The sequence below is a fragment of the Camellia sinensis genome, chromosome 11 (assembly GCF_055761805.1).
Source record: "Camellia sinensis isolate YWXY chromosome 11, ASM5576180v1, whole genome shotgun sequence".
NCBI classification, from domain to species: Eukaryota; Viridiplantae; Streptophyta; class Magnoliopsida; order Ericales; family Theaceae; genus Camellia; species Camellia sinensis.
This window is the reverse complement of record NC_138971.1, coordinates 165116762-165136592: the sequence shown is the minus strand read 5'-3', so window position 1 is coordinate 165136592 and position 19831 is coordinate 165116762. Positions and strand designations below refer to the sequence as shown.

Sequence of the window (19831 nt, the reverse complement as noted above, 5' to 3'; positions counted from 1 at the left end):
GATTCCTTGCTCAGCCCTAGTCTGCATGGCCTCCTTTGATGGATGAGGATTTTGATGTTGCCAATGCGTTAAATTCAGAGAACAAGTACCGGTTTCGAGCTCGAGTTGAGAGTTCAGGTAGTTAGGATTCAGTGGTGTTGTCTACAGATTCTGTTAGAGTTAATGTGTTTTCTTCTGTTGGGGAGAAAGAGAGACTTGGGTCTTTGATTGGTGTAGGGAATGGCCGGTTAGGTACAATAGTTGGTGAGAATAAGAAGGGGGAAGAGGATGTTTCAGAAACATTGGAGGCCTTGTGGGATGATGGGTATGGGGACAAGACTGTCAAGGATTACCTTGATAATGCCAAGTAGATTGTTAAGCCTGACGAAGGGCCTCCCCGGTGGTTCTGCCCCGTGGAGTGTGGGGGTCCTTTGAAAGATTCGCTTATTCTTCTGTTTTTGCCCAGTAATCACTGTTTGAGCACTGGGTTTGAACTCCAATAGTAGAATAGTAGTCTAGATTTGCTGAATTTATAATGACATATGTCAATGTTTAGATTTTGGTATATAAATTTATTGGCTTTCAAGAAGTCAATTTATTCCATGCTATTTGATTACTGTTTTCTTTAAGAAGATTTTATGGGTATGTTTCTTGTTTCTTATGTGGTATTTATGCATGCAGGAATGGATGGTCTTGGATTGGGGCTTATTTTGCATCACAAGACTGTCAAGGATTCTCTTTATTTTGAACATCTATTTCAATTATTTTTTTTTTTCATTTGAACTGAATTTTCTCCAGAGAAATTCTCAACCCAGAGAAAATTCTTAACCCAGAGAAAATTCAGTTCAAATGAAAACAAATAATCAAAATAGACGTTCTGTGAGCTAAATTACCAGAGAAAATTCTCAACCCAGAGAAAATTCAGTTCCATTGCCAAATACTCCTGGAAGCTTGCAATTCACTGTTGCGTTTTGCCAAAGCTTCTTTCAACATCTTCATTTCTTCTTCCATTGCCAATAGACGTTTTGTGAGCTAAATACCAGAGCTAAATTTTAAATATTATTACACAAAAAAAAAAAAAAAAAAATGGCAGAAGTGCACAAGTTTCTTTTCCTTTTACATATCTCAATTAGAGATCAACATCAAACCTGAGATAGCTTCTTCAGCAACTTTAGTATGTCGTTTCACTAGGTTGTCCTTGTTAGTCATCTCTGAATGGGCTGCAGATAGCTGCCATGAGATCGGAAATGGGGTTTTGTTGGATCATGCGACGAGGTTCTTGATAAGGCTGGTGTTGTTCTTCTCGTTAGTGACAAAGTCTATCTTCATCCCGATAAGGTATTTCTCTGCGGTCAGTTTGATCTAGATTCTGTTTTTGTTCAGTATGTTTTTTTTATGAATTCTACATACTCTCAGGTTTATTATCAGTTTTTTGGTATGTTTTTGATATGTTTCATCGTGATTTTGTTTGTTTTGGGTCAGATTAGGGTTTTTGAATTTGTAATAGGCTTCATTGCATTTTTTCCCCTCTGTATTTATCTTCTTGATATATACAAAGTTGCCCATGATGTTAAAGTAGAGAAATTTGCCTCCATCTTGGGCATCCCAATCACATAAATTGGAATTTCTCTGGATTGGAGAGGAAGAATTTATCTGGTTTGGGTTGAAGAGGGAGAATTTCTCTAGGTTAAGTGAATTTCTCTGGATTGGAGATGAGAATTTTTCTGGTTTTCAGTAAATTTCTCTGAGTTAGAAAGGGAAATTTCTTTGGGTTGAAGTGAATTTATCTGGAAAGTCCAGAGAAATGTGAGATTTTCTCTGTGCAATCCAGAATTTCTTTGAATAGAACTTCTTTGGGAAAAATTTCTCTGGGCTGAAATTTCTTTGGACTGAAATTTCTCTAGACTGAAATTTCTCTGGATCAACTTGAGGGACCTTAAACATTATGAAAATATTAGATGTCCTTCATGCTATAAAATCTTAATACGAGAGACTTTAAAAAAAAAATCCCATAAAAATACCTTACAAGCATTTTGTTTGCACCCATTTTAGTAATTCTTCTGTTGGCAGGGAGTGAAAAGTTGCTTATGACCTGTGGCAAGGAAGCTTGAAGATGTTTTACTGGGCCAAAGTATATGCAATGTGGTGAAGGCAATCAATGAATTAGTTACAAACAGTTGAATGATGGGCCAATTTTCGAAAGGCGTTTAGTGCTTGTAAATGGTAAGATGGCCTATCGATATGGGTCAATAATTCATGAGGAATACGTAACAGTGCTTGTGAAGTTCAAGCTGGCTTTAGAGAGAAAAAGCAGTGAACTACAAATTATTTTTTTTTGTTGATTGTGGCATGTTGATTATGGCCAAATTTAGTCTAATTGATTGTGACTTGTCAACTATGGCCAAATCTAAATTTATTAATTGTGGCTTGTAAATTGTGGCCTGTCAATCATGGCCAAATCTAATCTCATTGATTGTGATTTCCTGATTTTGGTCTGTCGATTCAGACCATATATCATCTTTAAATATCTACTATGACCACATTATTATTATTATTATTATTATTATTATTATTATTTGTTTTGTTATTGTTTGCAGATGATGGAAATGGGCTTGGAAAATGGTGGCAAGTTAGCAACGTGTGGCAGTTTTAGCACTTTATAAGGGATGTGGGTTGATTTTGTTTCATGAAGTGACCAAACTGCCTTCAGCAATTATACTTCGAATGAGAAATTGTCAATTGTTACTCTACAAATAGACTAAAGACAGACTGGAGAAGGCATCATCAACAATACAAAGAACTAGTCTAAACTTAGTATAATCTAGGAGTAGCTTTCTTAGTTTAGGAGTAGTTTCTCTCTGTAATTTGTAATCTTTATGAATACTGGTGATTTCATCTTGAAATCATCTTTAGTTTGCTCTATTTACTTTGTTTGCTATTGTGGATTGTAACTTTTGTTTCAAAGAAGTCCTTATACTTTCAAGACATTTAAATCAAAAAGCACAATTGCCCGATTAGTTTGTTCAATTGTTTATTTAAATTATTGTTCAAATCATATTGATTGCAAGTGAGCATAATTTTTACTAAAACATCTATAAAGTTTTAGTATAAGGGTTTGTTTGGGATGAACTGTATAAGTGTATTTTTTGACTTTTTGTCTAAAAAAATAGAGGGAAAAAAATGGTTGTTTGATATAACTTTTTGACTTTTTACAAAAAAAAATATATATTAAAATATTGTATGAAACATTAAAATTACATTCTTACCCCTTTGAGTACTGACATACTTTCCGTGCATGTCAGTACGGTTGCACTAGCTTTGTTGTTATTGTTGTTTTTTTTATAAAATAAAAAAAAAAAAATTCTGTGCATGTCAGCAATGGCAATTTTATCCTTTTGTCTTCTGAAGTATTTTGTCTTTTTTCCCCCCAAATATTGTGAATAGTGTTAAATTATTTATTTTTTTTAATAATTTTTTGACTTTTTATTTTTTTTTAAGAGATTCCAAACAAACACTAAATTTTAATTATGTTTTGAGAATATTTGGAGGGCCACAGCCACGCTTAGCCACCCCCTTCATTCGTCAGTGATAAAAAGACCCACTACTTTGAATGCATGTGATTAAACTCGTAACAAGATTTTGAAAACGACAACTTATCATAATATAAAAGTGTTAAAAATTATAAAAATTTATTTTAAATTTTATTTTAGAAGTGAGTGTGTGATATAGTTTAATATAGGCCACACCTCTATTATAGGTCAACTATTTTTATTTTCTTTCTGAATAAATATTTTAGATAACATTATTGTAATATTAAATTCATAGAATTCAGAAGCGTGTGATAATGTTTGGAAACCCCAGAAAGAGGACCTCCACAATTCTTACTGATGTATGGATTATTGATATGTTTGATTATTATTTATTTATTTTTTTATCTCTAACAGTAACATAAATGATCCAGATCATTTTAAAAAGTGTGAGATTATGTTTTATAAGGTCTCTATTATTATTATTTTTAAAGCCATAGGTTGAAGATAGTACCTAAAAGACAAAGAAAAATAGGATTTGATGTTGTACTCAACGTTGAATCAAGACCAATAAATTTATTAGTCAGGAATGGACAGCAAAAGGATAGCTAACGAGAAGTATATACAATTTTTGTACTTTTATTATATATATTAGTAAAATGAAAGAATCAGAAGTGATCCAAAAATAAGAGGTATAAACATAAAAAAAGAAAATATTTTTTTTAAGAGATCAATGAAGGGTTATCTTTTATAAATGAGGAGTTCCAACTAAGAGTGTGCATGGGTTGGGTCGAATTCAATTGGGGACATATTTTTAAATCAAACTGTCTTGCTATGTAGATATTTATTTATTTATTATTGTTTTTTTTCACCCACAGCTAACCCACCTACATCAAAACTGATTAATTGAATACATTTTTATGATGGTTTCGAACTAATGGTCAGCCGGGTTGGTGAGTTGGTCTCGAAAGTTTTGAACACTACAGGAAAAGTGGGTTTATGAGACGGAATTATTTGCGACGGCACACTTGCCGTCTCAAAAAGTCACTTTTTGAGACGACAGAAAATGCCGTCTCAAAAAAGCAGAGTATTTGCGACGGCACCATTTGCCGTCTCAAAAAAGCAGAGCATTTGCGACGGCACTATTTACCGTCGCAAATATTCTCAATTTTTGAGACGGCACATGGTGCCGTCGCAAATACTCTGCTTTTTTGAGACGGCATTTTCTGCCGTCGCAAAAAGTGACTTTCGTGTTTTTTTTTTTTAGTGAATATTTTTAAAATTTTAAATATTTTTTTTTAGATGCACCTTACTTAGTTATGAAAAAATATTTTTAAAAATTAATAAATAGATAAAAATACAAAAAAAAAATGTATTGAATTATTGTATTTTTGGTATTTAGTGAATTTTTAAAAGGTTTTTTTTACAATTTTTTAAATTTTTAGGTGTATTTATGTTAGGTGTGTCTAAAAATTTTAAAAAATACTTAAAATATTAAAAAAATTCAGTAAAAACAATATAACACGGAAACACAAGAAAGTATAATTTTCTCAAAAGAGTTTTTAGAAAACTCTAATCTAGCATAGTGATTGTGGTTTTGAGACAGCTTCATATATATACAGTCACAAAATGGTTTGAATAAATTCAACGGTATTTTTCTGTCGCAAAAAAAAATTAAAAAAAACAATGTCGTCTTACTCTTTTGATATAACATTTCTCTTTTCATTCATTTTTTCATCTTCCTGTCTCTCTGTCTCTATCTCTCTCTCTTCTCTTTATCTCTTTCACTCATCATTCTTCTTTCTCTGTCTGTCTGTTTCTCTCTCTTATTTTCTCTCTGTGTCTCTCGCCTATCTCTCTTCTCTCTATCTCTCTCATCTATTTTCTCTCTCTGTCTCTCTCGCTCATCTCTCTTCTCTCTATCTCTCTTATTTCTTTTTTTTCTCTCTCTCTCTCTCTTATCTTTCTATCTCTCTCGCCTATTTCTCTTCTCTATCTGTCTCTCTCTTTTTCTACGTCTTTCTCGCTCATCTCTTTTCGCTCTATTTCTCTCTTTTTTTGGCTATCTCTCGCTCATCTCTTGTTTTTCTCTCTTTTTCTATCTCTCATTTTATCTCTCTCTCTTTCTTTCTCTCCCTATCTCTTTTTCTGTCTATCTCTCTCTCCCTGTCTCTCTCTCACTCATCACACTTCTCTCTCTCTCTATCTACTTGTCTATTTGTCTATTTCTCCCTCTGTCTCTCCCATTCTCTATGGGTCTTTGTCTCTCTTCTCTCTCTCTCTCTCTCTCTCACTCATCACTCTTCTATGTCTGTCCGTCTCTCTCTTTCTCTCTATGTCTCTGTCTTTCTTCTCTTTCTCTCTCTCACTCATCACTCTTCTCTGTATGTCTGTCTCTTTTTCTCTGTGTCTCTTGTCCATCTCTCTTCTCTCTATCTCTTTCATCTATCTTCTCTCTCTCTCTTTTTTTCTCTCTCACTCTCTCGCTCATCTCTTTCTGTCTCTCTCTTGTTTATCTCTTTTCGTTCTTTTTTTTCTATCTCTCTCTCTGTCTATATCTTTTTACCCATTTTTTCATCTTCTTCTCACTCTTTTATTTCTCTCTCTCATTCATCACTCTTCTCTCTCTATCTGTCTATTTGTCTCTCTCTCTCTCTATGTCTCTCATTAATCTATCTCTTCTCTCATCTCTCTTCTCTCTATCTCTCTCACACATCTCTCTTCTCTCTATCTCTCTCACCTCTATCTCGCTCATCTCTCCCTTATCTTTATGTCTCTCTCGTTCATCTATTTTCTCTCTATGTCTCTCTCGCTCATCTCTCTTCTCTCTATCTCTCTCTGTCTCTCTCTCTCTCACTGTGTTCATGTTGCTCACTCTCTTCCTTCCGTCTTCTCTATTTACTGAGCTCCCTCTTGATTTATCGATCCACTACAAGAAAATGTACTTTTAGTGACCACTTTGTCTCTTTCTCGCTCACCACTCTGTCTCTGTTTCTCTCTCTCTCTTTCTCTCTCCTCTATCTGTCTCTCACTCATATCTCTCTCTCACCACCCATTTCCTCTACCACCTTCACCACTACTGCAAACGCCATTTCACTACCACCACTACTACCACGGTCGCAATTTCACCTCTACGACTACCATTACTACTACCATCGCCACCACTCCACTACCACCACTACCACTATTGCCACTATTACTACTACCATTACCTCTTTTTCACCCCTGTCACTCCATCTGCTCTACCACTACCACAACTTCACCACTAATCACCACCACCACCACCATCTCTTATCCACCACCTTCACCACTACTGCTGCTTCCTCTCCTCTACCACAAAATATTGGGTTCGTTTGGTTTGTATTTGTGAAAAAATTTTGGAAAATTTTCTCTACAAATAAGTTTTTAAAAGTAATCAAACCAAACAAATTTTCTCAAAAAAATTTCTCAAAACTTGTAAACCAAACAAGTTTTGCAAACAAATCTCTCTCACACACACATCAAATCAATCACTTTTTCCAAAACTCTCTATCTCAAAATAATTTTCCAAAACATCTTTTGAAAAAAACCAAACCAAACAACTTTTCGTACTTTTTATCTCTAAAACACATCTCTCAAACACAAACCAAACATTACCTCTCTTCTCTCTCTCACTCATCACTCTTCTCTGTCTGTCAGTCTTTGTCTCTGTCTCTTTTTTTTTCTCTTTGTCTCTCGCTTATCTCTCTTCTCTCTATCTCTCTCATCTCTATATCTCTCTTCTCTTTCGCTCATTTATCTTCTCTCTATCTCTCTCTCTATATCTCGTTAATCTCTCTTCTCTTTCTGTCTCATTTTCTGTCTTTCACTCTCTTTCTCTCTCTCTCTCTCTCTTCTCTTTTTCTCTCTTTCTCTCTCCCCCACTGTGTTCGTGTTGCTCACTCTCTTCCTTCCGTCTTATTTATTTACTGAGCTCCCTTCCGTCTTCTCTACAACTATAATTACTACCACCATCGTTACCACTCCACTACCACCACTACTACTACTATTACCTCTCATCCACCATCGTTATTCTATCTCCTCTACAACTACCACAACTTCACCACTTATATCCTTCACCATCACTACCACCACCACTATCACCTCTTATCCACCACTTTCACCACTACTGCCACTTCCCATCCTCTACCACAAAAAATTAGTTCTTGATTTTTAGTAACAAAAAAAAAAGGATCGCAAATTTTTTTTTTCATTGACCATAAAAAATTAACTTTATTTTAATAGAAAATATTATCCATACTTCTACCAAATAAAAAAAAAATAATAATAATTTTTTATTCATTAAAATAAATATGAAACAAATAAATTTTCAACCTTATTAAATGAAAAAAAAAATTCATTAACTAAAAAAAAAAATTATTTTAATAAAAAATAATTTTTTTTGGCAACGGCATCCTCCGTTGCAAAAAAAAAAAAAAAAAAAAAATCATTTTATTATTTAAATTTTCATTTGTAATGAAAATAAATAAAAAAATTCATTTGTCATCCCCCTTTCCATTCCCGCTTGGGTTTCCCCCCATCCCAAACTCAAAATCCCCAATCTCTTGAACCCAAAATCCCCAATCTCAAAATCCCTAATCTCTTCTTACGTCTCTCTCTCTCTCCTTCTCAATTTGTTTCAGATGCTGATTAGGATGATTCACGATCGAGGAGGAAGAGGAAGAGCAGGAAATCGGAATCAAATATCAACATACATACATACAGACTTGTTTGAATCGCCAATCAAATATCAACCAATCGATATCGATGGCTTCATCTTCGGATTCCATGGGCAACACTTTCAGAGCTCGAGTCCAGAAGATCTTCGGGTCTCTCATCATCATCATCGCTAAGCCCTCCGTGGTCTCTCACCGACGACGACGTTGGGAATGTGACAAGGTTGGGAATGTCATTAAACAAAATTTATATCTTGAAATTTTCTGTGGAGCTATATTGGAAATAAAGAAATGTAATAATCGGAGACAAAAAAATTCTACATGTTTGATTTCTTATCGGAGGTAATCTTTGCGTCTAAAATCACAGTATCAAAATTAGGATAATATGATGGCATTTGATTCTGTAAATTTGTAAGCTTGATGTGTTCCTCTCTTTTTTCCTTTTTTCCTTTTTTTTAAAAAATTGATTTGATTAGCTAATGATGATATAGAATAGAATTGTTTCTTATTTTTTGGTTTTGTTGAAACATATATTGTTTTTTTTTTTTTAATTTTTATGTGATGAAGTTTCATTGGTTATTATTTTGATATGATTCTGATGATTGGTGAAGTGTGTCGTAAAGGCTCTAATGCATCAAGAGGTGAAAAAAATTATTTTATGTTGAGTGGAACATGAATGAATACCTGTGTGTAGGCTCAGCTAGGAATGTTTTGTGCACAAGAGGTTGGAAATGTGACAAGCTTTGCAACTTCAAGGGCACCCTCAGACCATACTAGTTCCTCTTTGTTTGTTAAGAGAGTGGCTTGAAATGGTTCTCCCCCATGGCGAGAAGATGATAAAGATGGACATTACATATTTGCGCTTGGCGAAAATTTAACTTCTCGCTGTAACTACACTACCATCACCAAAGATATTTTCATTTTTCAATTCACTTGATCATTTTGTGAACTTTGAAGTTACTAAAATGAACATGCACCACCATTGCTTTTTTTTCATTGATGTGGTGGTGCTATCATTAAATAGGGCTTTTGCCTTATAAAGTTTTTATGCAAGTGACTGAAAGCCATAAGGTGGCTTTCTGATGTGACCTATTGAAATCCTTTTAATAGCAACTTTTGCATTTGATTATAGCTCTACTTTCAAGGATATATGCATAATTTTTTAATTAAACAAATCCAAGGCATTATTTTTGTCTCAAAACTCATACTAAGCAGGTTGTTTGATGTGTCTAATATTGTTATATTAATTTTTCTTCATTAGATTGTTATTTGTTTCTGATTGTACTTGTGTTGCTTTGTTGTTTGGGTGTAGATAAGATTCACAGCAAGATGGGCGAAGGTATTTCTTAATAAACATATTTCTATTATAATATTACTGAAGTTTAATTTCAGGCTCATCACATGTCTTGTTTTTGTTGATCTATATTTTATATAGGCACCTTTGGCCAGGTCTTGGAATGTTGGGACAGAGAAAGGAAGGATATGGCTGCCATTAAAATTGTTCGTGGTATTAAGAAATATCGTGAAGCAGCTATGATAGAAGTTGAAGTATTGCAGCATCTTGGGAAACATGATAAGGATGGCAACCAGTGAGTTTTATTTCACGAGTTTAATGTGTTTCAATCTCTCACTGCTATTCCTCATGTTTTGGTGGGATTTTGTAAATTCTGTGTCAGTGGTTAAATGGGTTTATTCCTTGCAGTTGTGTGCAAATAAGGAACTGGTTTGACTATCGTAACCATATCTGTATTGTAAGTATATAATTGATTTGGTGGGTTAAATTCCCCAATTTCAAAAATGTTTTGGGGTTAAGACTTGTGGATGGATTCAAATGGCTTTAACAGGTGTTTGAGAAGCTTGGACCAAGCTTATACAAATTTCTACGGAAAAACAATTATCACTCATTTCCAATTGATCTTGTTCGTGAGATTGGTAGACAACTGTTGGAATGTGTCGCATGTGTGTAGTAATTACTTGGACCAGTTTCTTTAAATTCATCATATTATTTTCCGTTTTCTGTTTTTACTAGGTTTGGTTGGTGATAGATGAAAGCTAACATTAATTCATTTCAATTTTATTTTTAAGCTGCAAATTCTTTTATACAAAGTTCTGCTAAAGATTTTTGTATTTAGTTAGCTTCCTCATCACATGCATTAATATTTGGCTTTATTTCTCTAATTTGCAGTTATGCAGGATTTGCATCTGATTCATACGGATTTGAAGCCTGAGAATATTCTTCTAGTGTCTTCAGAGCATGTTAAAGTTCCAGATTACAAGGTAATGCATTGTTAGGTGGTTATTTGAATCTTTCTTCTTCTTGTCTACGTATATTGTACATGATGTATAGTGGACTTTCTACTGTTAACTTGTGTTGAGACCTTATCTTGTATTCTATGTGAACAGGGTTCCTCACGATCGCCAAAGGATGGTTCTTACTTCAAAAAAGTTCCAAAATCAAGTGCCATCAAGGTAATTGATTTTGGTAGCACAACTTATGATCGTCAAGATCAGAGCTACATTGTATCAATTCGACATTATCGGGCACCAAAAGTAATTCTGGGTATGCTATTCTCAACTGCTATGGCTTATCTTTCACGTTTTTCTGATGTACCTTTAAGACTGGAAGACATATCCAATTAGTAAATTTTTTTTTATGATTGTCCAGGGCTTGGGTGGAGTTATCCTTGCGATGTTTGGAGTGTTGGTTTCGTCTTAGTGGAGTTGTGCTCAGTATGTTTGATGATGCTTGTACTAGTGCTTTGGTAGTCATAAATGATTTTTAGAGCATGTTTTATTAACATTAAATTCTTTGTGCAGGGATAGGGTAATATTATGTTTAGAGCATGTTTTGTTAACATTAAGTACATTTTAAATAGTAGGAATAGGGTAATATTATGTTTTCTGACAAAGTCTAAATATATAATTTAGTTTATTCTCCGTAAAAGCTTAAGATATTTCGAATGTTTTTTCCCCCCTCCTTTGATTAGAAAAATAGAAAATGTATTTGGCAAGAACAAATAATTGACTAATTAATCTCTTTTCATTTATGTTGCTTGGCTGCAGGTTATGTCATTCCCAAAGGATGTTTTGTGGTTCCATTTCTTTCAGCAGTCCATTTAGATGAAAATTTGTATGAAGGAGCGATCACTTTCAATCCATGGAGATGGATGGACCCTTTGAATCAGGTCAGTCAAACAGAGATGCGCACTTAGATTCGCTAATTATACTATGTATATATCTATATGTTACATAATAGCAAGTTTAGGAATACAGAACCGGACATAAAACACATGAATGGATAGGACTTACAGCATTTGTTGATGGGACCTACTTTTGAAAATTTGTGTCCGTTGATGTATTTTGTGTCTTGTTTTATTCTGTATTTGATTTATGTGTTTCTAGACTTATTGTTTGCATATTACCACTTTGCTTTCATCTACTCTTGAAAATAAATAAATAAAAGCTGTTTTTTTGTTTTTGTTTTTGTTTTGTTTCCTATATAAAGGAAAAGAGAAATTAGAGAAGCAGTCCATTTTATGCTCCATTTGGAGGAGGAGCTCGATTTTGTCCAGGGGCAGAGTTGGCTCGCTTTCAAATTGCTCTCTTTCTTCATTACTTCGTTACTACATACATGTTATTTTCATCTCTCAAATACTTATGAAAAACATTATACAGACAAATAGACTTTTACATAGTACCAAAATAAAAAATAAAAAACTTAAGAAAAATTATGTTGCATTAATTAATGGTTGTAAAAGATGTCCTCAAATTATGGGTTTGTTTTTTGAGGGTTTATATATATATATATATAAATCACCAAATACGTTTCACACAATAAACTCCACCATATTTGCATGTAGGACACATCACATTCAAAAATTAATGGTGGGTCTCATTATTTATTTATAAATATGATGGATTATATACATATTGTTTTTTGTGTGGATGATGTGAAGAAATTATGTTGTAAATGAAGTTCTTATTTCGCTGCAAATTATTTTGGTAGGTGGACCCAACACAAGGAGGATCGGATGTCTTTCTTTCCTTCAGCTCGATTAGTGAATGGCTTTCAAATCCAAATAACCAGACGGGATGACGAGTTGAAAAAAATAAAATAAAAATAAAATTTTTATTTTCCCATTATATACATTACATACTGTTAATGCCCTTATCCTTCCATAATTTGTAAATCATTGTAAAATTTTTATTATGAAGAAATTGTTATTTTTATGCATGAATTTTTATATTATTATGGAGAAATTTTAATATTTTTAATAATTTTATTGGAGGATTTTTTTTTTTTTTGTGACGGCGCTACACTGTCGCAAAAAAAAAAGAAAATTTTATTATTTTTATTGATTTTGTTATAGGTTTTACTTTTTGCGACGACACTAAACTGTCGCAAAAAATAGAAATTTTATTATTTTTTTAATACTTTTTGCGACGGCAGTACACTGTCGCAAAAAAATAGAAATTTTCATATTTTTAATACTTTTTGCGACGGCACCACACCGTCGCAAAAACAATGTTCTTGCTGTTGCCAAAAAAAGACTATTAGCGACGGCATTTTTTGCCGTCTCAAATAACATTTTTAGCGACGGTAAAATAGTGTCGTCGCAAAAAGTTAAGAAATTTCAAACATTATTAGCGACTGCAAAGTGCTGCCGCAAAAGGCAAAAATGCCGTCGCAAAACATTAGCGACGGCACTGTGCCGTCGCAAAAAGCCTTTTGCAACCCCCCCAGTTGCGACCCCTCTCTTACCGTCGCAAAAAAGTCATTTGCCGTCGCAAAAAGTTTTTTGCGACGGCATTAGGAGTATTAGCGACGGTATTTCACGGTCACAAAAAGCTGAAATTTTAGTAGTGGAATATGCAAGCTAGGAGAATTTAATTAGTAAAATGATCATATTACAACTAACAAAAAATAAAAAAATAAATAAAAGAAGTAGCATATGTATGGGAGGATAGAGTTTGACAGCATTGAAAGATGATCACTCTGTTTGGTTTTAGATTTGGAGTTTTTAAAAATAGTTTTATGAGTTTTTAATTTGTATTTTTATATTTTTAGTGATTTTGTTTAATTTTTTTTTATAATCTTGATATACTTAAAAAATATAAAATTTGTACAAAAATCTTTAAAAAATTCATTGAATACAATAAAATATGGAAAATATAATGAAGTTTCATATTCTTTTGTCTTTGATTAATTTTCAAATTTTTTTCACAAATATATTTTTTTAAGTGTATTTATATTAGATGTATCTAAAAAATTTTAAAAAATACATAAAATATTAAAAAAAATACTAAAAAATAAAAGAAAAAACAACAAAAAAATCAAATTTTTTTTTTTTAAAAAAAAAGAGAAATCTTTAATTCAATTTTCACAAAATTCGATTTGCAGTTGCAGGATTAGACTAGCTCATACAAATGAGACACAGATTTTTATATGAGAGAATGTTGCTGTCACGAAAAAAATTACAAAAGGTGGTAAATTATATAAATACTAATAATTATAATTATAATTTTTTTTCATTAATATTTGATAATTTTTCAAAGCACATCCCGAATTGTAATATTCCCTTCTTATTTCAATAATCAGGATATAGTATTCTTCTTCTTCTTCTTCTTCTTCTTCTTCTTCTTCTTCTCAGGATAGGGGAGGAGAGATCCCAAAATCAACCATGGTCTACAACCCGATTGATTCCATAAGGTCTGGTGTTTTTCCACTGCACCTAGTTATGTGCTCTTTTATGCATAAAAGTTCAAGTCAGATGACCTTTGTGTGGGGATGGCAATCAAGGGTGTCTCTTTCTTGATAACAATCCCGAACTTCTCTGAAAGATCAAGCTCTTCGCCCTCTGGCAAGTGCCAATTGAATGAATGCAAAAGTGAAGCCAACACATACATCACCATTTTCTCTGCAAGAGGAATGCCAGCACATATTCTCCTCCCTGATCCAAATGGAAGATACTGAAAATTGTTGCCGGTGTAGTCCCATTTGTTGTCGTCACCCAAGAACCTCTCCGGCCTAAACTCTGATGGATTGTCCCAAAAGTCAGGGTCCCTTTGGATTGCCCAAACGTTCAAAAACACCCTAGTGCCCTTTGGTATGGTGTATCCGCCAACTACACAAGATTGGCTAGGACGCCGAGGGACTAAGAGAGGGAGTGCAGGGTGTAATCGAAATGTTTCCTTCACGACCGCATCTAAGTAGAGTAATTTGGGCAAATGGGACTCTTCAACAAAGTTGTTCATTCCCACAATGTCTGATAATTCTTCTTGGACTTTTTTCATTAACTCTGGGTTATGCATGATCTCCGTCATCACCCACTCCACCATGGTGGCTGTAGTGTCTGTTCCCCCCACTACAATGTCCTGTTGTAAACATTTGCAAACACAAATTTAAGTTCATGGATTGAGAGTTTCATGAATTTAGATGTCACTACAAAAAAATTTAAGCTTTAAAGACCAAAATTTAGGAATAAAATTATTTTTTAAGGACTAAATATTTTTATTGCGAAAAGCGTTATTATTATATTTTTAACAACAAAAATTAGACATTAGTGATGAATTATTATCCTTTTGGGACCAAATATTTTGTCTCAAAAAATAAATTATTTTGAGATCAAATTATTTTGTCCCTAAAAGTCTATTTATTAGTGACATTTTTAAAATTTTGTCACTAAAAGTCTTGTTTTAGACTTTTCTGGGCGATATTTTAGCGACTATCCTCATAACGATAGAAATTGTTCTCTAAATGTCTTCTACAACAAAATTTTCATTTTTAAAGACCAAAACATTTGATCTCTAAAACTCTTATTTGCTGTAGTGTGTATTGGTTTCTATTGTTGAAACAAATCTATTATTGCAAGCAATTGGCAGTTTGAGAATGCATTCACCCAAAACAATAATGTGTTTAAAAAAGTTTTCATCCTCAAAATTTAGAGGCATTTATTCATAAATATTTTTTCATGTACTTATATTCTACTTAATCTAAATTATTTTCTTATATTCTAAAGAGTTCTATGAGTGATATAGTTATCAAAATACCTTTAACAAATTGGTAGAATCTGATGAGGAGACGGATCAGCAAGATGAAGATAAGAAAGAGGAGTATAGACTCCTTTGGCTGAAGCAAAAGAAACCTTGCTAATGGGATAGAAATTGCAGATAGGTTTTGTTGATAGAGAAGACATCTTGCAAAAGGATTTTATCGAGTTGGAGATGAGCAAAAAGCCAAGGAGTGGGATGGTGTTTGTCCTGGGTGTGAAAAAGTCTTTGATTGATTAAAGTGAGTGGGGTCAGGGTTGCGTATAATATCATAAAATTCGTTAAAATGTGGGGTGCACTAAATAATTATTAGAAGGGTAATGGGATGTGATGGAAAGTAGGGGGATGGTGTTTGTCCTGGGTGTGAAAAAGTCTTTGATTGATTAAAGTGAGTGTTGTAACGGTTGTGTATAATGTCGTACAATTTGTTAAAATTATATTGGTCTATATTAATTTATATTGCCCTAATTGTTAATCGTAATTTAAATTTTAAAATTTATAATTTATTATTTGAATCATCCCGTTCTGTTATAATTAATATATATATATATATATATATTAATTTTTAATGAAATATTAATATAAAAATGAGTGTGAAAGAGATTTAAAATATAAAATTTATTATAAATTAATAGTTATATTTATAAAAATATATTATGTAAAATTATTTTGTGTTATATATCTTAAAAATATTATATAAATTAGTGTTACATATTATGTAAATATATGATAATTAGTTAGAATATTTTTAATCTGTCAATCAATCAAAAATCATCCAAATTATAATTTGTTAATCCGCTAATTTATCATTTAATTTATAATATAGTAATATTAGAAATCATGAAAAATATATCATGAATGTTATCATGAAAGATTCTCAACCTTTAGATTACCCATACAATAAAACACTACACACTAATCAAGAGATGAAAAATTTTCATAATGTATTTCATGATATATTTTTCATGATCCCTAACATTATTCTTTATAATATTACTCTCTAACCGTTCAAACCGTACTGCAGTGGGGGTATGTTTTGATTAGAAAGGGGGGAATCAATGAAAAATGATGCAGATCACTAATTAGTGGTTGCACTAGGGATGTGGCAGTGGGTCTCACCCACTGCCACATGTGTTTTGTGTCTTAGTTTTTTTTTTTTTTTTCCTTACCACATCATTAATAGCGATGTTAATAGTAGAAATTTAGTGATACATAGTATTGCTGGGAAATCAATTTTTAGAGGGTTAGTGGGATGTGATGGTAAGCAGAGGATAGTGGGGGTGTTTGGTGGAGCTTTTTGAGCCAGCTTATGGCTTTTGACTTTTAAAAAGTTATTTTGGACTGTTTGGTTAAACTCATTTCAAACAGCTTCTAATTCTAATAGCTTATTTTAAGTCAAAAAAGCTGATTCTGAGAAGTTGCTCATCCCTTGCTTCTGATTATCAACTTCTGCTGTGGATATATTAATTCACAGTTATACTCTTAGATTTTTTTATTTTTTATTTTTTTAAAAATAGAAAAAGACCCAAATAGATTATAAAATATTATTATTATTTTTTATGAAAAATGTAGACAAATAGTGAATAATAAAAAATAAAAATTAATTAAAAAAAGCTACTTCACAGCTTATTTAACAAACACTACTCAGCTACTTAAATGTATAATCCAACAGCTATACCAAACAGATTAACAGCTTCTGATTAAAGTCATAATCTATAATCTGTTAAGTTATAATTTATAATCTGTTTTAACAGTTATACCAAACAACACCAGTGTTTGTCCTGAGTAATGATAGACAGTAGTAGAAAGTGATTGATTTGATGAGTTTATATGAATTTTTAATGTATATAATTAGACGAGTTCATACGTTTGTAATGAATTTGACACCTCCACTCCCTATGATGGCACTGTTTGGTAGAACGGCAGAAAGGGATTATAATTTATAATTTAATAGTTTATAATTAATAATTGTAAATATAAATTAATTTTTAATTTATAAATTAAGTTTTTTCTTTTTTATTTAAAGAATAAGTTAATTTTTTATTTATAAAAATTTATAAGTTATATTGTTAAATTGAATCAAACACATCAAAAAAAATTTAAATTAAACTAAAAACTTAAATAAGTTAAAAATAAAATCTACTAAATATACTACAGGAATAAACAACATAGAGAGGGAGCGTCAAAATCCGAAAGGATTATTAAAAAAAATATTTTAAAAAAAAAGTCATAAAATCACGATCTTTGTGAAAGAGAGAAACTACCACCAACAAGGCCTTTATTTGTGTCTTGGTAATTGGTGTCGAACCATCTTCTCTCTTGAGCTCCAACAAAATCTGCAAAAAATCCTTCTTCCCTCCGTCGTTGACCGCCTCCATTTTCACCCGTGCATCAATCACAGAATCAAAAACCCTCTCCACATCGACGACTATCTCCTTCATCTCCCTCTCCACTCCTTGCAAATCAAACCTCGCCAGCCCAGGAAAAAAATCAGACAAGTTGGGCTTCCCCAACAGCACCATCATCTTTGCTGTCGCCGCTCGAAACTCAGCTCCAACACGACTATTAACCTTCTCCTGAATATCAAATGTGCTCCCCCACAACATGCTCAAAACAACATTAAACTCTGTCAAAAAAACAATCTCCCCAATTTCAACAGGCTTGCCAATCTTTCTATACACTTGTGTAATAGTCTTGCGAACCTCGGTTCTTCGAAGATTGTAACCGGCTTCCAGGCTACTGTTACTGAGCATTTCTCTGACAAATATTTTACGCATGTTGCGCCAGTGGGAACCGTAGGAAGACCACGCAATGTCCTGGGCACCGTACGTGGCAGCCAGGGCTGAGATGGGAGGGTCACGGTTGGAGAAAACAATGTCCTGGTCACGGACCACTTGTTTTGCCAGGGACGGTGAGGTTATAACGACATAGAGTTTGTTTCCGAGCCAGAGCTTGAAGACTGGGCCATAGTGGTGAGCCAGATGTGAGAATGAATGGTGGAGGTTTGTGCCGAGGAATGGGAGGTACCCGAGTACAGGTAAGCCACGGGGTCCTGGTGGGAGTGGAGCCTCGGTTGTTTGGTTTCTGGAATTGGTGAATGTCCGTAGGTACCAGAAGAGGGGTAGTATGAGAATTGAGAGAGTGAGGATGGCTCCAGCGAACTCATATATGTTGTTAATAAGTTGGCTCAACCATGGTGTCCATTGCTGGAGAACTGTGGTTGAGAGATTATTGAAAAGATCTGAAAGCATGGTTAGGAGAGAGTGTTTTTCAGGACAAGGATGCAGAAGAACAACTTGAAAAAAAATTGTAAACGAGATGAGGTGCCAACTAGAGGAGACCATCGCTGATTTATATAAAATAAAAAATAAAAAACTAGTGGCCATTTATTCAACAATAATACTATAGATTTAGAAAAGTTATTTAATAAAATGCTCAATATATATATATATATATATTTATAGAACATAAACGTTGTTATTGTAGCTTATTGGATCACTAATTTCAATATCTCCATTCCAAAAGAAAAATGCTTCGGATCTCCACTGGGGTCGATCTCCAGTGAGGTGGCACGTCGTGATTGGATAAAAAAAAAATTGTTTTATTTTATTTTATTTTTTTTTGAGTTTCAGTCAATGGGGGGCTCGTCACCTCACTGAGGTCTGCAGCATAGTTGATTCCAAAATTGTAACAAAAAATTTTCATTATATTATTTAAGAATTATAAAATAATCATTAAAATTTGAAAATAATTATTACATACCCTTAAATGATGTAATAGAAATCTTGTAATGGGGAGGATATTAAGACGGTGTTTGGAAACTTGGTTTTGGGATTTTTTTATTTATTTATTTTCACTACAAAGCAAATGTTTTACAAAAAAAAAAAAAAAAAAAAAAAAAAAATCAAACAAAATATCACATCAAATTTATAATCATTTCAATTTTTCTCCCACAAACTTCACATCCAACCACAAAAAACCCCAACTATCTTCTCAAACACAAAAAAAAATTCTCCGATAGTATCCTACAACTAAAAAAACCAACAAAAAAACCTACTTCCCAAACACCTACTAAATCTATACTATAGATTTTATTTTCATAGTGATTTTCCTTTGTCCAGTCGGTGGTTGAGGTTCAATTAGAGGCTATCCACAACTGCGAAACATACCTACCAATTAGATATGCTTCGAAGTAATTTTCTTTCATCCACTCAATGGTTCAGGTTCAATTAGAGGATATCCACATAACCGCGAAGCATATTTTAGCATAGATTCTAAAGATAATGCCAACACCGAAGGATGCCTCAGGGCTCTGGAGTTTTTGCACGATTTTGACACTCTTTGTATGCATTAAAAACACCATTTCAATTCTGCCAAGACCTTATTTTCATAATACTATTTATATAATATTCTTTTTGTGAAGGACAAAAGTTCATCTTAAGCGTGATAAGGAAAGCCTAAAAGAATTAAGTAGGCCTAAACATGTCAGAAAAGAAAAATTATCATGACAGAACAGATAGATTAGCTTAAACAAAATATAGAATAAGAGTGAAAAGACATTTACTAAAACAGTTGTATTAC

The 19831-nt window shown here is 33.0% G+C and overlaps 2 protein-coding genes across 3 annotated transcripts; one reads left to right on the top strand and one right to left on the bottom strand.

Moving 5' to 3' along the window:
- Positions 1-8291: 8291 nt before the first annotated feature.
- On the top strand, positions 8292-10734 carry LOC114292299 (serine/threonine-protein kinase AFC2-like). Its single transcript, XM_082895631.1, has 5 exons — positions 8292-8493; positions 9013-9087; positions 9513-9539; positions 9636-9951; positions 10045-10734. Exons 1-4 carry the CDS (start codon positions 8292-8294, stop codon positions 9791-9793), a joined length of 462 nt encoding a protein of 153 aa, XP_082751757.1. The 3' UTR covers positions 9794-9951; positions 10045-10734.
- Positions 10735-13713: 2979 nt separating this feature from the next.
- On the bottom strand, positions 13714-18612 carry LOC114324127 (labd-13Z-ene-9,15,16-triol synthase, chloroplastic). Of its 2 annotated transcripts, none has more exons than XM_028271868.2 (2): positions 17515-18612; positions 13714-14575 (listed from the first exon to the last, which is right to left on the bottom strand). In XM_028271868.2, exons 1-2 carry the CDS (start codon positions 18592-18594, stop codon positions 13949-13951), a joined length of 1707 nt encoding a protein of 568 aa, XP_028127669.2. In that variant the 5' UTR covers positions 18595-18612; the 3' UTR covers positions 13714-13948. The 2 variants fall into 2 exon arrangements, with proteins under 2 accessions (XP_028127669.2, XP_082752140.1); XM_082896014.1 differs by having other exon boundaries at positions 17518-18612.
- Positions 18613-19831: the final 1219 nt, after the last annotated feature.